Below are 17812 nucleotides of genomic sequence, written 5' to 3'. Positions count from 1 at the left end.
AATGAAAGTAAAAGCAAAGTGAAGGGTAAAAGGGTAAGTGTCTTCTGCTTCCCATTGGCCAAAAAGGAGGCCGGGAATGCCTGAAATCTCAGTAATAGGTTCAGGTCCAGTCCTCAGGACAACCATTCTCAAAGGGAGATGGTGCCGCCACTTGGAGGTAAGGCCCGAGTTATTACTGCGCATCGGGAGAAGGTCGGGATAACATTGTCGCCTTGTTGAGTGTGGTGCAGGTAATAATATAGTGTCAGTAGTAAGTAATAATTTTAGTATTTTACTACACAAAAAAAAATCGGTGTTACCTAGAAAAAAAAAAAATTTACCTAGAAAAAAAAAAGTTCCACAGTGGTCCGGTTAAACACCCCCGTCAGCATTGTCCCACAGCAGTGTAAGGCGTTATTTAGGTCTTATTTCGACTAGTTTAGGTCTTTATACTGCAGTATTATAGATGATTCCGCCTTAGAAAGTGTTGCTTTATATGCCTTACTGTGTAGTCCCTTTATATATTGAAACACTTTGATAAGTAACCCATCAGGCAAGACGAAATTACATTTCCTATAAATAAATGAAGTTTGAAGAAGAAAATGCAAATTTGTAGCTATAATTGGTCACATGTTTAAATAAGTAAGAACGTTTTTCACGATAGATAAAATAGCCCCAATGGTTCAATATAAAATTTGTACACTCGCCTCGAAAAAAATGATCTTCGGAATGCCGTTCAAATTTTCATTTTTCATTTTTCCAACAATCCTCTCCATCGGGTAAGGAGCATTGCGTGTTACGATCGAGTCTTTTTGCTTGTCATCTCCGTGGGACACAATTAAACGAAATAAAGATGCAGCTGTTTGGTTCAGGGGTCGTACTTGATATTTCATCCAGTTTCTAAGCGATATGACTATATATAAATTTTTTTATAAAGGTATATATATGGCTGTAATTACAGTGTATAAAAAAGCATTAAAGTAAATTTAAACGTTTGGAGCATATTGGTTGCAGGTTGTAGTATAAGACGTAATAAGAATATCAAAGCCCATACAGAAATAGATATCATTTTGAACGTTTCGAATAAGTTTTTATCCATTTTCAACATCATTTTCAAATGAATAAAGAGTTATTCGAAACGTTCAAGATGTTACCTACTTCTGTATGGGCTTTGATATTCTTATTACGTTTTTGTAACGTGTTTTGGAAAATTGACTGTAAATTAATTACATTTATTTACTGTTTTTCCCATCGCAAAAACTTATTGGAGACCTTAACTGACTTACTAAACATTTTGGTTGGATATGTTGCACATATTTTTTTATTTGTAATCAATATATTTAAGTTCGAGCCTACTAATTATGTTTATGCCGATTGACTGAGAAAAATATCTACACGACCACGACATGAAAACGAAAAAACAAACAAATTAAACTTACTATTATTTTCAAAAATTTCGCATGCATACATTCCAAAAAATCCTCTACACATTACCGTTTTTATCAAATTAAAACAATTTACCAAATTTCATTTCATCGATTTCTTTGTTAGGCTTTGTTGTGAGACAAATGGGAATTGCTTCTTTAAAACGAGAAATAATAGCAGAAACGTTGATTCTTACCTCTTCCAAATTATCATAACTCGTGTTCCAGTGTTCTTGTACATCGAGTTTCAAAGACAAAAACATGTTTTTGTAGGCTCCAACCGTTTGACGAAATTTCCTGTTTTCTTCATCAGTTTCGTTTTGGTTTTTAACTCCCTTTTGTCCTTAACAAAAAGATCCTGATGGTTAGTTTGCCATAAACAGATTTACAAGCTTCGCAGATGTGTGAAAATTGAAACAAATAGAATGTTTATCTGTTTTTAAACGATAGACGCGTTGCTAAGATAACATACTTCGTTGTTGGCGTTTACAAAAGCTTTATCAACTTGCCTGTTCTGTTCGTTTCGAAGCCAAATACATGCCCAACTCCAACAAAGCCGTTTTCACCAGTTAAGACGTATTTGCCAAACTCCATTTTGTCCCCAAATCTACAACAGAAACAGCACTACTACTTAATTTACAAGCTGAAATCTATTTGAATCAAGTTATAATAAAATGTATAAACATTTCAGAGTTACTGTTCGGTGCAACACTATTACCACCACCCACACACCTAGGTTAAACAGGATACCAGGTTGATGTGACGATTGTGACGTACATTCACGTCATCCAGGCTGTGATTTGGTTAATTACATTACAGTATACCGAGTCTCATTAACGTTACTGTGTTTAGCCCGAGGGTTCTTAAACTGGGGTCCATGGACCCCTTGAGGGTCCGCGACTAGTCTTAGGGGGTCGGTGAAGCCTTATTGAAATGTTATTTTTTTTAAATAATCATTTATCAAAGATAAAGTTTAATTATAAATAAAGCGGCTTTGCCATAAATGTATTTAGACTCCATTTCACTTTCCAATTTTTGGACCAAAATCAACAAATTTATGTATTTTATGTAATGTGACGTAAATTTATGACGTCATTTTTGAAATTTTTTTTAAATGCTTTTTGAAGCATTTAAAAAATGGAAGAAAATGCAATAAAGTTGTAGGTTATAAATCACTTTTACATTTAAGTTATACAAACCCGTTGGTCAAAGCGCGTATTAGGGATGTTTAAGGTAAATACGTTGAGAATACAGAAGGGTGCTTTGTTTTCATAATTTTCTATATATTATAGCAGGGCGTATCTTTATGGAATCAAAAACCATTGGCAGCAGGTTTCTGCTTGTCGATCACTGTTCCGCTGACGCGTATATTAACAATAAAACTCAAAGTTTAAAAAACAGAGTAAAATCAGGATGAGACATTTATTTAAAAGGAATATATATTTCGCCTATACTGGCATCGTCAGTTCCTTATTTAAATAGATAAATAGCGATTGGAGACTGGTTTATTTCATGGTATAACTGGAAAAATGTAATAATAATTCAACGGTGCTTCGCGGGCCACAAACACTGATGTCGCGGGCCACATGTGGCTTTTATTGGGCAGTTTTGGGTTTGGGCACCGTGTCTCATTCTATCCCTTTTACCAAGCAAGTCGAAAATAATGTGTGTTTTTTTACGACGTGGCAGTGCAGCGTTGCCGTTTTTCGCCGTAATTAGAAGACAACCTGGTCTTAAGAACAGTTATGGATTTCCGGCTTGATTGCCAACGCACAAACCCAGCGGGAAAGTCACTTCCGTAAACAAGCTGAGAGTGAGATGCGTTATGAATCAGTATATTTGTCACTTGCTACTTGTTAACCTCAAGCCTGTTTACGGAAAAGCTTTTAGAACTTGTTGAACCTTACCGAACGACGACATTCATGATCGGTTTTAGGGCCTTTTATCTGATTCTACAAAAAATAAGGACTCCAACAACCATAGAGAGGCATTTACCCAAAACGCACGATTTGCCGTAAATGTGTATAGATTTTAAGGCACAGAAATGGGATTTACAGCTATACTCCATTGGTACGCTAAAGGTTTTCATGTATTTTAAAGCAATGTATCACGCGGCAAAAATCCACATCTGCAATTTTAAAGCAACAAAACTGTACTTTCGGCAACGTTATTTGATAATTAGGTGTTTAAACAATTACTTACACAGCCAAATGACATTAGCGCCTAATTACGCCTAAATACGTTTTTACTACACTACAGTGCTTCTTAAACTTTTTTAGTTTTGTTCACCCCTAGCATCTATCTCCAGATTTCATTCACCCTTATCTCATGATATGAAAAAACTATCTCGTCTATATATAACATCACAAAATGACTTGGTTGTTTGGCAAGCTACCATCCATTTCCGACGGCTAACCTTTATTCACCCCTTTTGGTTGGTTCACATATGTAAAAATTTCATTCACCCTGGGGTGAACCATTCACCTGATTAAGAAACACTATAGGCTACATACATCAGGCATTTAATTCGAGCATTTACAGTGTAGGACAAAATTCCTCCCAACCACAATTGTTCGAAGCTGTTTTATTGCACATCGTTTCAGTTCCTATAGCGACATCAGTATGATGGCACATTGGCAAGTTTTGTCGAGAACGGAAAAGAACAAAAACACAATGTCACGTAGATGTGTGTACAGCAAAGTGCGAAAATGAATAATATTAAACAAACGAAATGATTGTCGGTGCAAGTGAGTTTTAAACACAGCGATAAAATGTACGAAGATCGCTAATATCATTCATGTTGGGTTAAGATTACGGAAGCCGAAAGTTTCATGGAATATAAGAAAGCAAGGGGATAATATGGAACTCAAAGGAAGGGCAAGCTTTTAAGTACATTGAAAACTTTGACAAGAAGGAAATTGCGGAAGACTGAAAGGCTCGATTTCAGTTGGTCAGGTGCATTTTGGGTTAAACATGAGAAAAACCTTGCAGTGTTGCAATAACATGCCCGCACGAAATGACTTCAGTTATTCTAGTATATTTGCAAAATTACTTTAATCTGTTTAAAATCATTTAGACAGTTGTCATGGACTTAACTTAAGTTCGCAAATTTTCGTTTTTCCGATTTACATTAAATCCAGGATTTTTATTGAATACAAGTTTGGTTGAAATGGATAATAGACCGAAGTGCAACGAGTTACCGATGTCCAATATGTTGGCGTTTGTTTTGTAGTGCAGTTGAAACTTGACGTAGCTCTACATCGATTTTGACTGAGGATTTATTTTGGCAACTATTGACTCTGTCTGACTTAAATTCTAAGCATGAACAATGGACATAAGTCATAATGCAAATCATTGAAAATTACTTGTAAAAGGCAAATGGAACATATTTGTCAAGAGATTTCGTCGGCTTTTATAAGATTTCAAATTTATAGTTTTTTTTATGTTCCAATGTGGTTTTCCGATACTAAACATTTTAATTGGATACCAGCACTCGATGTTTTATGCAAAAAATATAAAAATAGGTAATAGCGATATGGTATTTTTCCAGTTCGTCAGGACAAGTTTAAGTAAAAAAGGTCAGTTACCTTCAGCCTACTAATTTTAGATAAATTTATCTTTCAACGCAGATTCGCTATTGTAAATAAAGGCCGAAATTTTCATATTTAATTGGTATATAGGGTCGGCAACGATACCACCATGATTCCGCACACACGTTCATGTGAAGAGGTTTCCACATACAGGAAGGTCTTGGCCAAATTAATTTTTCTATTTTTCGAATCTTTCGTTTTATTTTTTCGAGTCTTTTCGTATCGCCCTTTTTCGCCATGCTAAACACAATAAGGGGAGGTTAGCAAATTGCACGGTGATAGGTGGAGCTACTTCTGTGATGTTTTTCCTTCGTTTCATTTTCGCTAAACTTATTATTTGCATTAGTAAAATAAAGGTATTTAAAAAAAAATTATGAAAAGTTCTGAATAACACAAACCGCTTGTATCTAAATATCTTTGAAAAATTCAGGGTTTCTTGAACACTGCAGTAAGTGGAGTTGGGTAGAACAAACACAAAGGAGCTTTGGGATTTAAACAATCTTCATAAAGTCGTGCGCTTTGCAAAGTCCACTTGCGGGCGTGTCCCATCACAATACGGTCCTCTCAGTCTTCTGAGCGGTTGTGCTGCTTTTAACCTCGTCCTGTGATAAAGCTGGCTTCTTGTTTTCCGTCGCATTTCTCTGCAAAGGCACTGCGTTGTTTTGTACACGATGGCCACGTGCGGCGCTGTTGGTCGAGCTGTTGGGCTTGCGTCGCTGGTCACGTGACGCCAGTCGAGTGCGGGTAGTCGAGCGGAACGTGATGCGCGAACTTGCCCGAGTGATGCGTTCGCGGAACCGAGTGCCGAGGAAGCTGCGAATGTGGTAGGGGTTGTTTAAGATTTTATTTTATATATCATGCGAAAGTCTCCAATTTGTTGTTGATGTGTTGGCATCATACTTAGTTGGATATTTTTCAAGTAATGTGCAAACGTATTTCCATTTCCTCATTTTTGTTCTGAGAACTATAAATTATTGCACGCGCTAGCCTGAGAATCTAATCTTAACGTAGCCGTATTTCGTCATTGTTGAAAATAGCTGATAGCGAGAGGAGATATTAATAAACACTTTTCAAAATAATTTCTTTAAAAAAGCAGTTTAATGTAAAATAAAACGGATTTGCACTAAGTGTAAAGACTCAATTGAACTATCACAATTTTTGGAACGAAATCATTAGATTTTTGAAATATTTTTGCATTATTGCGTTAATTTATGACGTCATCTTTGAAAATTGCTTGCCTATCGTGGTATACGCAAAGCAAAAAAAGTTTAAGAATCCCTGATAGACACTACAAAGAAGAAGAAACAGAACTAAAAAGGTGCCTTACAATTTATCAGCGATGACTAGACAAGAACCGTAGTAAAAATATCGATGCTGAGGGCTTATAGACTTCAAAAAGCAATATTTATTTAAGTATTTTAAATTATATTACAATTAAATTAGATCATTTAAGTTTTTCAGGGCTGAATAAAAATGCCTTCCTTGAAATAAAAATAAATTGACCTGTAGAAGTAAGGGTTCAAGGCAATTTTGTTAAAAAACGGTTACGGTTCGGGTAAAGTTAACCAAAAACGAGTTCTTAAAGTTCCAGTTAGGGTTCAGATATGACTCCATTGGTTCCCCGTCGGCCCTGGGACGGACGTTACTGAATCACTGAATAAAACCGTCTTATCTAAAAAAAAATTCACCTGTAGAAGTAGGGGTTGAGGGCGCTGTTAAGGTAGGCGAATACTCGTCCAACCAGCGTTACAGCCCCGCACTTGTTCTCCGATATGTTGAGTCCGTGTAGTTTTGCAATGTGGATTGTGTACCAGGGAAGCCAGCTTATCACGAAGAGAGAGACAAGACCGAGTACTATGAGGGTCACGCGGCGACGGTAAGCTTGCTAGAAGTTAAAATAATAGCAATGAGGTTTTAGGGCTTTACAGTTAAGCTTAATTTTATAAATTTTACCCTGATAAACTTTAACGTTTTGAAAACTCATGAGTATTTTTAAAAAAGTTGTAAACAGTCACGCGGGTACGATAAGCTTGGAAGTCAGAGTAATAGCAATGAGGCGCTTTACAGAGAATTCAACGGCTAGGGGGCCTTTAACATTGTGATCATGTAGGCGGTTGGCCCAAGGCGAGGCCTTGCCATTGCACTTCGCCTTGGCTGACCCTTGCGATTACCCCAAATGCGGGTAACTCGGCCGTATAATTTCTGTTAGCGGGGTGTGCGTTCGCGCAAAACCTCATAAAAAGATATCTCAACGGCTAACAGCCAGTTTAAAGATGTTTAAAACATTGTTGTAGGTTCAGTAATGCGGTGAAAGTTAAAGCAATAGTAGAGGTTTTGCAGAATATATGGATCTTATAGAGAATTCAAGACTGTTAAATTATTTTTATAGATGTTCAGGAATAGAGTAAACTTGCTCAAACGAAATGCGAAAATTTGCAGACCTTGCAGAATATTTTAAGGACGTTTTTGAAGAATTTGAAAATGTTTCCGAGACAATTAGGACTTTTATATAGATTTGAGGACATTTAAGATAAGTTGAGAACATTTCAAAGAATAATAGGACGTTTCTGGATTTTAAACGGTTTTTGAAAACAGTGTATTTTTTCAGTGAATTCATGAACGTATCTAATAAATAATGAAAAAAAAATTAAAAAATTAGAAAGGTAAATTAGCTTTAGCAAGATTATCAAAGCCTATACAGCAGTGTGCGTCATTTTGGACGTTTCCAATATTTCTTTATTAATTTTGGAAAACAGTGTATTTTTCAGTGAATTCGGGAACGTTTTGAATGAAAATTTAAAAAATTAAAAAGATAAAACTGAAAAGGTAAATTAGCTTCAGTAAGATTATCAAAGCCCACACAGAAATAGTTATCATTTTGAACGTTTAGAATAACTCTTTATTCATTGTGGATGAAAAGAGTTATTCGAAACGTTCAAAATGTTACCTACTTCTGTATGAGCTTTAATATTCTTACTACGTCTTACTAAATCCTCCAACTATAATACTCCTAAATTAGCTTTAATTAAATTAGATTGCTAAAAAGTAAAAAATTCATTGATTTATATTATTAACCATTGAAAATACAATCGAATAAAAAGTCTGAATTTACCTGCGAGTCTGCGTTTCCGACCGAGCTTGTTTTGATGATGGCCTTCATAATCATTCCGTAGAAAGCGCAGATGAGAATCAGTGGAACCACGAATGCGATTATAAAGTTGATGTAAATCCACTCAAAAAGCGTTGAGTTTTCTGGATGCCTGCAAAGCCAATGTTTTACTTGTAGCTATAGGGTAGTAGGCATATGTCCGTTCATGTTGAGAACTACTTCTTATTCAAGCTAAAAAAAACTCTAATAAGTCGATTACCAGTTCGTCCAACGACAAAATATTAATCTTTCCTTTAACACACTGAGCTTGTCAACAATATTGTAATAAAAATTGTACGACAAATAGACGTTTTAGAACCTATGCCAGTATTCCTACGGGTCGCGATCCAACATTTAAGTATGGCCGCCTGATTTGATACCAAATGACGTCATTACTATGTTAAATTAGGTAAAATTGGCATTTGTTTATGTGATTTTGTATTATTCGCATATATTATCGCACATTTTTACTGTCATACTATACATTTCAGCTTAAAATAATATGGAGAAATATATAAAAATAAATATCGACGAAAAAATGTGCCGCATGAATTTGCGGAAAACTAATCTTTCAATCACGGTTTTCCTTGGAATATTATTTGCATATTTGCTTGGACGAACATAGGCTCAATTAAACTGTATCAGCGACTGAGTGAAACACATTAAACACAGATTGGAGCAGGACTGCGGAGTCAAACTGCGGAGTCAAGGAAATCGACGGAGTAGATTTGTTTTGCTGGAGTCGGGCTCGGGTAAGACCACGTAAAACTACCCGAGTTCCGAGTCCGACGTGCGCATGCGCATGAGCAAATTTTGAAACTTTAAAGATAGCAAATGTAATTTCTAATGAAGGAATAGCAGATGGTGGAATCTTTTCCAACCCTGTATTGTGGGTGGATCAATAATAAGACACCCCTATAAGTGGATTGCTGAACGTCCACGTTATTTTAGTTACGTGAATTGGCGGAATAAACGCTGTAGAGTCGGGACTCTTCTTTGCCCGGAGTCGGATTCGGGTTTATTTTTAACCGTCATTTAGACAGTCACAATGAACCTTCAGCCCTCACCTCACCATGCTTCAACATTGCCCACTGATTCCAACAATAAAAAGTGTGTATTCAATATAAAATATCGAGAATCTAAGGAAAAAATAGCTAGAAATCCTTTTGTTTTTTGCTCTTCCAGTTACTATGCTGCAAATTACTGCATTTTACAATTAAATGCATGTTGCGTTTTGGGGATTATTAGTCAGACTTTTGTTCTAACTCGATTGATGTATGGATGTTTTTGGAAATAATGTCTGCTTTAGCTGTAATCCACAGCCATTTAATATATTTTTAACCGACTCCACAGCCCCGGATTGTAGATATATAATAGTAGTGTCAAGCTCAACCAGTAGTTTGACTTGGTTTTAGATTGCGACTTCTTTTTACTTACTTGCAAGTGTAACCAATGGTTTGTTCTTGGTACGAAGGTTGCACATTCCCTTCTGTATTGTTGAGGTAATTTTCGAAAAAGTCATCACCGATGTTGTCGTACAAATCCCAGAATTTCTCATTTGTTTTGTTGTAATCCTAAACATAAAGGGCGACGTCAATGAAAATACAACAAGTCAGTTGAAATAAAACAAAAACACTAAGAAATGCAATGTTAAAAACTGTGTAGTTTGCAACCGCGCAACCAATATATATTAACCTTTGTTTTCCAAATTAAAACAGATTATTATCAATGTGTTTAATTACGGAAATTTCATGCACAAAAATGTAGAAAAACTATAATAAAATAGGAAAAGGCTTCACATGTTAGTGCTAAAATACCACCAGAAGATCCTGATATTCTAAAATCGTCTCAATGATAATATTATGGGACATTATTACGCTCTGAAGTTTTACTATGGTATATACGTTTTTGAGTATCCAATAACATTTCTATTAGGTTACAGGAAAAATATAAATATTGCTTGGCTCTAGGGATGTGTTTTCTTATTGATTAATTTTGTTTGTTCAGAAATCAGCAGGCAGTAGTGCAATCTCGGCCTAAGGGCGGAGGTTTTGAGACTGAATTATCCTCAATAGAGGAAGTTCAATTAATCCATTCAGAGGTTCGTGTTTATTAAATGAAATCAAAGAAGATGTGTGACGTGATTTAAAAGGAATGTAATACAGAATAATAAAGAAGGCAAAATCGAATCGAACCGAATGAAATTGGAAAACATAAGGTTTTATGCTGGTAGCAGGCAATTGCCAGTTTATTTCACCAAACCATATCGTTTCTTCACCAAGTCAGTATTTGTTTGATCGAATAGAATCGAAATAAAAAAATATTGTTTTAAGCTTGCAGCACACAATTGCCACTTCGTTCCACCAAACCATGTTATTTATTTATTTTGTTCACCAAGTCAGTATTTATTTGTTGGTTCACTTACTTCGCTTTTAACGACCATATTGCCGGTGAGTGTTTTGTTTACCAAGTTAGTATTGAATCGAACTGAATTGAATTAAATTAAAAACAGTACCGGGCTTAATCTTGCCAACCCCATTATCAGTTTATTTCACAAACCATATTATTTATATATTTTCTTCACCAAGTCAGTATTTGTTTGATCGAATAGAATCGAAATAAAAAAATATTGTTTTAAGCTTGCAGCACACAATTGCCACTTCGTTCCACCAAACCATATTATTTATTTATTTTCTTCAGCAAGTGAGTATTTTTTTTATTAGTTCACGTACCTCGCTATTAATGGTGACTGTTTCATCATAGCGAGCTGGAAACTCGTACTGGCACTGACCACAGCTTGACAACTTGCTGAACATAAACAGGGGGGTACAGGCCAGGATGCTGACCACCCAACCAACTGAGCTGATGACGAAGGATGCCACAGGTGTTCGAAGCGACTTAATGATCTTGTTGGACGCGAAGGCCTTTGTGACGGCGAGGTAGCGATCGAAGGCCATCACCTGCGACAAACGTAAACGTTTTTTTTTTGATTGGCAGTGTTGTAATGACTTAAGTCAATGACATGACTCAATAACTTGACTTAAGTGCACTTAGGTCACTGTTTTCAAATGACTCGACTTGACTTGAGTCTTTTGGACAAACGACTTGCCAATTTTGAAAATGCTGTTTATGTCAACCCGAGTGGTTTACATTTTGTTAGCCAAGGAATTGTGTTTAACGTCTGATTTATGAGTTCCTATACACTTGGTCGGCAAACTTTTGTCATGGTCCAAAACAGTCTTTTCAGAGATATTAAAGGATTAGATGATAATCGAATCGTACCGTATTGAGTCGCTTGAATTTATCATAGTTGCATCGTATCGTATCGTATCGTATCGTATCGTATCGCATCACGCTGTGTTAAATCTAATTGATTGATATCGAAGCGTATCTTATCGTGTTGTGTGGTTTTGTTTCGCATTGAACCAAATCTAATCGGATTGATTCGAAACGATTTGAAAGGCAATAAGTGCTTAACCTTGTAAACGTAAAACTGTTGAAAACATTTTAATATTATAACATTATTGAAAAGTTATAACAAAAGTGGTTAAAAAATACTTTAAATAGATATTTACTATAGGAATACTTCTCCGTATAATAGGTTTCAAGTTTCATTAAAGTATTTTTTTCAATAAAAGCCAATTGTAACAGAAGATCATTAGGCTGTTATTTTCCCCGGGAGACTAAGGTTGTAATACAAATGCAAGCGCAGCTCATTCTTACCGTCAGAAAGAATATGCTGGCGTAATAGTTGATAAAGAGAATGGCCTCTTTGATCTTGCAAAATTCCAGCCCGAATTGCCACTTGCCCGCCAACTCACTGACAGCTGTGAAGGGTAAGGTGAGTAGAAACAAGGTATCTGCCAGAGAGAGCTGTAAAATGTACCTGAACAAAACACGACATGGTAAATTGACCTTTTGATCAATGTACGTTTTTAACCCAGTGGGCTTGTGCAGTTACCACAATAAATGCAACACAAATCGAAAAATCAGAATGCAATCTTGTAATGACTAAGTGCACTTAAGTTACTGTTTTTAAATGACTTGACTAAATTAAGTCTTTTAGACAAATGACTTGATTTGACTTAAGTCATTTGGACAAATTACTGGGGTTAAAATAAATTGTTTCAATTAAGCAATTATTTATAATAAGGTTTTTTATCTTAATCTTTGCACATTTTCATAATAGGAGGAGTTTGCCAGTTTTAATAGTTCAAAGTTTTTTTTTTGTTACAAAGGTTTAACTTGAAATTGACTTGCTCTAACAATGACTTGACTTGTTGTCCATATAAAAAGACTTGACTTATGACTTGACTGGGACTTAAGTCATTAAGCACAATATGTACACAATATGCTTCACTTTAATCAACTCTACTGGGCCTTTAATCAACTCTGCTGGGCCTTCCCTTAACGGTCTATAAACAAAACAACGATCTAGTATTTATGAAGCTTCTCTCACCAGCTCGCCACCGACTTCTTGTATTCCTTGAGCACAAGAATGATGAACATGATAAGGATGTTACCGAGCAGTCCGATCAACACAAGAGCCAGTACGATGGCGGCGAATGCTCGCTGTGGCTGACTTTGCAACTCGCAGTAGCTGGGTGCTGTGAAAGTTTATAGGCACTTGTTATTGTCCAGAAGGCTTTAGTGAATACTTTTGCCAGGGCGGCAGAGTCCGACTCGGGAGTCCGTACTATTTATTATTATGTGCGTAATAAAGTTTAGGAACTTGTTAATGTCCAGGCTTCGGAGAACACGTTTTGCCAGGGATGCGGAGTCGGAGTCGGTTAATTTTTTTAGTTCTTGCTATTTTAAACAGATGTCACCAAACCACGGCCCTCGGGGTTTGTTTTTCTGACGTGCGGCATATTTTCCATAAAGAAAAACGCTTATTAAAAGTGTATTGTCGGAAAGGTTTGTAGGATGCAAATATAAACTAATTTTTGCTATGTATATAAAATAAGTTTTTTGGACTCGGGACTAGACGGAGTAGGTTTGTTCGGGATTAAAGTAAATCTACTTGAGTCCCGAGACTCTGTGCGCATGCGCAGTACCAAACTTCGAAACTGATCACACCGAAAACTGTAAATTGTAACGCTGGAATATGATATGGTGGTATATTTTCAATATATTGTGGGTGGATGAATTATTTGGTAACATCGCTATGATCGGGGTTCGACGAGATCGCACATCTGGCTGGAGTCGTACTCGGGTTTATTTTGTTGGCCTCGACGCGTTTGGGGCGAAGGATATAGCAGTTGTAATAACTTAAGTGAACTTTAGGCGGTGTTTTAAAAAGACTCGACCTAAATGAAGACTTCGGTGAAAAATGTCTTCGAATTTACTAATGTCAGTTAAGCAAATATTTGACCACTTTGCCTTAATAACTTTTGCCAAAGTGACATACTCCCTTAAGTCCGTACACGCCAGTTATCCAGTATGAAAACTTTAAATGGCAGTTAATCTGTGTTCTGATTCGGTAGCTTTACAATAAAACGCTCGTTTGCAGATCTCAATTTAGTAAAATATACTCCCGACCGTTATAAATTGCAGCCTTTGTCACCATTCTGTAGTAAAAATGATAGTCGTGTAAAAACGGTTGTCAATTAACTTTTATTTGGTTTCCTACTAATTGGATAATTGGAAAGTAATATTTAAATATACAGCAGTTATTTGCACATTTTCACTCAAAATGTAATTGTAGAATGCTGCTAACAGGGGAATTGTGAAAACATTGTAATTTGCTGCGCCCAAAAATTCCCGGTGAGAAGCGTTTGAAGCTTTCGAGCCAAAACCGTTTGCCAGAAGGAAATTGCACTAAATGACATTTGTCGCAAATGATCGCTTTGCCCTGGCCAGTGGCGTATCACGGTTTTGCTCGCGTCCTGTTACAGACTCGAAGGCGTGAGCCAACAGCAAAATGTTGACTCTGAAAGCTTGCAGAATGCACAACTGTTTGGAATGTAAAGTGTTTGGGGAAATATACGATTTCCCAAAACTTTTTTATAACAATCTTTTATATGCGCAAAAAATGTGTTTAGTGCAAAAAACAATTCTCCATTTTTTTCATTTGTTTTGTATTATGTATATACTGTAGATATTAAAAAAATGTATATTAAATTCTACGAAATCTGTTTTAAAATTTACATATTTACCCCTTTAAAATCAAGTTGGGTAGCTCTATAAACGCAGTAATTATTTTCTAAAAAAAATGACCAAACCAAGATCTTTAAAATCGTAAAAGATGACACTAAGCACGCGACAAGAATATTTAATGGCAACAACATATCAACGAATAAAAGAACAACACAAAGGCGATAGGCGGTGTTGTGAGACACGAAATCAGTCTTTAGCCTTCCATTTAAGGAGTATAACTTTATATTTGCTGTGATCACGCCTATAGCAATCAGATGATGCAATCAGATAACAGCTTACCGCAGGGCATAACAGCAGCACGACTGGCAAGTCTACTCGCCAAGCTGAAATTCGGCGCTGTGGAAGCGAATCGAATTTTTGCACTTCATTCATTTCTTAATTCCAAGCCACATTAGCAACACTCGATAATATATATATATATAGAGATGACCTTATCGAATAAAAAACGAAGAAGACCAGTGCCAAGTCAGTAGTACCGAGTTATTATGGAATTTCAAGCATGATTTGCGAGCCAACACAGCAATTCTCCCTTTAAAGGTAAATTTATCAACAAATAGCACAACTTGTACAAGGCAACAAGTTCCAGCACCTCTGCTAGCTATCAGAGACAACGGGGCATAATCTCTGTTTATGTTGTTCTATCATTTAGCATTCCAGGCACAGAAAAAGCAACAGGAAGATATAAGTTCCCGAGCTACACACTTACAAAGATACTGTGATGTGTCGCGGTTGGGCTATTTGACATTTTAAACACAGAAAACCCCCCTCAAAAGCAAACGTTCCCGAACTGCATGCAATGGACTGAGAAACACTGCTTTAGACGAACGTCTTTCTGTTTTATTTGTTAGTCTGTAACCTTGGATTTTTTTCTTGACCTTACATTTTTTGTTGTTTAAAGTCACCGAACTAACATTTTGCCATCACTTTGGTGTAATTACGTTTGAAACAGAGAAAATTTTTCAGAGCCGAAACTTTAAAAATATACTGTCATTAGCCGTACATTATTTCATTGATTGATTTACCGCGGGTTTCTCTAAAAACACGCATGTTCACAAAAGCGACTACACGAAATAAGAAAGTATGATTAACTATAGCAGTGGTTCTCAAAGTATGGGTCGCGACCCAAACATGGGTTCAAATGTTTTCAATTCAACAATAACTGAATTATTGCATCATAAGCTTTTCACGTGGCTTCAAGTCTGTAACTGGATTATTGCATCATAAGTGGTTTTATGAACGTTTTGATGGCAGCCAACTACAGCAGCTGCTAAGACTGGTGTAAGCTTTTAGTCACCAAACAAGCCACGCTGATTTTAAAAAGGAAAAAATTCAGTTTCACCAATCACATTAAAATAAATCAATCATTTGTTTGTAATCTATTATTGCTTTATAGAACTGTGTACTCTGGTTGTCTGTGTATTTTTCTATTTCATGCATATCAGAAAAAGTACATTTTTGATGTTTGAGGCTTGGGTCGTGAGATGCTCATAAAACTCAGATTTGGGTCGCGCACAAAAAAGTTTGAGAACCACTGAAGTAAGGCTCGATTGGATTGCGTGCCCCTGCGTTTAATTCGGAGCACTTGATATAGTATAGCAACACGAGTAGGCTACTTCATGGTGCACACACCCGGCTACTCAATTCCACCGTTTAATGTGAAGTTACTAGGAATATCCAATACTTGACATTTTATTCCGATACGATACCCGATATTTTGGACAAAAAGTATCGCGATCTGATGCCAATGACGTCATTACTATGCTCAAGCGAAGTAGATGGAACTTTTGAGATTTTAAAGTTGTCTTTTTGCCGCTTAACAGGCTACAGTTTGCTTCAGCGATAATAAGTTTAATTAACTCTAAAGTGGTTAACTTATAATTTTTTATTAAGTTTGCCTTTCACTGTAGAACAGGGGTTCTTAAACTGGGGTCCATAGACCCCTTGGGGGTACGTAAACTAGTTTAAGGGGTCCATAAAGAACTACTTGAAATATTAGAGAATATTTAGGAAGTCAACATTTTTTTAAAGCAAACAGTTTAATTAAAAACAAAACGGTTTTTCACTGAATGTATTTAGACTCCATTTCACTTTCACGTTTTTGGACCGAAATCAGCAAATTTATGAAGTCTATTTGTATTGTGACGTCAATTCATGATGTAATTTTTGAATTTATTTGCCTTCGGTGGTCCACGCGACGTCAAAACAATATTTTAGGGGTCCGAGAACCCCTGCTGTATAAATCGCTGCGTTTGATCGGAAATCATGGCTAAAATTCCTATATTAATTTAGTATCGAATCGGCACCGATAGCACTCTATTATTATCGGACGAGTACCGATACCACTCTATTATTATCGGACGAGTACCGATACCACTCTATTATTATCGGACGAGTACCGATACCACTCTATTATTATCGGACGAGTACCGATACCACTCTATTATTATCGGACGAGTACCGATACCACTCTATTATTATCGGACGAGTACCGATACCACTCTATTATTATCGGACGAGTACCGATACCACTCTATTATTATCGGACGAGTACCGATACCACTCTATTATTATCGGACGAGTACCGATACCACTCTATTATTATCGGACGAGTACCGATACCACTCTATTATTATCGGACGAGTACCGATACCACTCTATTATTATCGGACGAGTACCGATACCACTCTATTATTATCGGACGAGTACCGATACCACTCTATTATTATCGGACGAGTACCGATACCACTCTATTATTATCGGACGAGTACCGATACCACTCTATTATTATCGGACGAGTACCGATACCACTCTATTATTATCGGACGAGTACCGATACCACTCTATTATTATCGGACGAGTACCGATACCACTCTATTATTATCGGACGAGTACCGATACCACTCTATTATTATCGGACGAGTACCGATACCACTCTATTATTATCGGACGAGTACCGATAATACCAGTTGGTATCGAGTATATATGGGCTTCGATCGATATTATTGGACATCTTTAATCGTAACGTGATCATTCAAAATTGGAAAGTCGAAAACAAAAGCCCCTTAACCAGTGTCGAAGCGGAATATGTACGGCGCAAGCAATGTGTGATGAATCAGACGCAAAAAAGTGCAGTAGGTTCAGGTAAACCGAAAAAAAATTAAAATTTTATCACACTTTTTTACTTAGGTTTTATACTTAATAAAAATTTTAAAGACTCCAAAAGTGTTGTTTCGCAATCAGTTTATGATTTAAGTGTGCCTTTGTAAGTTTAACGCAAAGTTATAAAGTTCAACCTTAATGACAGGATACCAAAAGTGACTTTTACAAAACGAAAAACAGTTTAAGAGAAGAAACAAGGAAAAAACAACAAAGCTTACTTACCATGAGGCATTAAAAAGTCGTCGAGCTTCGCCATTGCAGTTGTATATACGTTTACGAGAAAACAAACAAATCCCTAAAGGCTAAACAACAACACTGATGGGGGATAAGCTGATAAACGTTTGCGGCTGCAC

General features: G+C 36.4%; 1 protein-coding gene and 1 non-coding gene across 2 annotated transcripts; one reads left to right on the top strand and one right to left on the bottom strand.

The window, feature by feature from the left end:
* Positions 1 to 3983: 3983 nt before the first annotated feature.
* LOC146146550 (somatostatin receptor type 5-like) lies at positions 3984 to 17812 on the bottom strand. The gene is made up of 8 exons (XM_083387624.1): positions 17682 to 17812; positions 12601 to 12748; positions 11865 to 12027; positions 10874 to 11101; positions 9579 to 9715; positions 8106 to 8253; positions 6682 to 6878; positions 3984 to 5806 (listed from the first exon to the last, which is right to left on the bottom strand). Exons 1-8 carry the CDS (start codon positions 17713 to 17715, stop codon positions 5542 to 5544), a joined length of 1320 nt encoding a protein of 439 aa, XP_083243750.1. The 5' UTR covers positions 17716 to 17812; the 3' UTR covers positions 3984 to 5541.
* Positions 7061 to 7229, top strand: LOC146146551 (U1 spliceosomal RNA). Its single transcript, XR_014494850.1, has one exon. It is a non-coding gene; the product is annotated as a U1 spliceosomal RNA (small nuclear RNA).

The sequence above is a fragment of the Ascidiella aspersa genome, chromosome 4, assembly GCF_963924565.1.
Source record: "Ascidiella aspersa chromosome 4, kaAscAspe10.2, whole genome shotgun sequence".
Lineage (NCBI taxonomy): Eukaryota > Metazoa > Chordata > Ascidiacea > Phlebobranchia > Ascidiidae > Ascidiella > Ascidiella aspersa.
The sequence above is the reverse complement of the archived record's forward strand: the minus strand, read 5'-3'. Positions and strand labels throughout refer to the sequence as shown.

Bases quoted from the DNA above. Each gene is read 5' to 3' on its own strand.
- LOC146146550 (XM_083387624.1), bottom strand. From the start codon at position 17,715: ATGGCGAAGCTCGACGACTTTTTAATGCCTCATG. The intron at 12,028-12,600 runs GTGAGAGAAGCT...TGTTTTGTTCAG, and splicing joins AAGAAGTCGGTGGCGAGCTG to GTACATTTTACAGCTCTCTC. The intron at 8,254-9,578 runs GTAAGTAAAAAG...TTGGCTTTGCAG, and splicing joins ACCATTGGTTACACTTGCAA to GCATCCAGAAAACTCAACGC.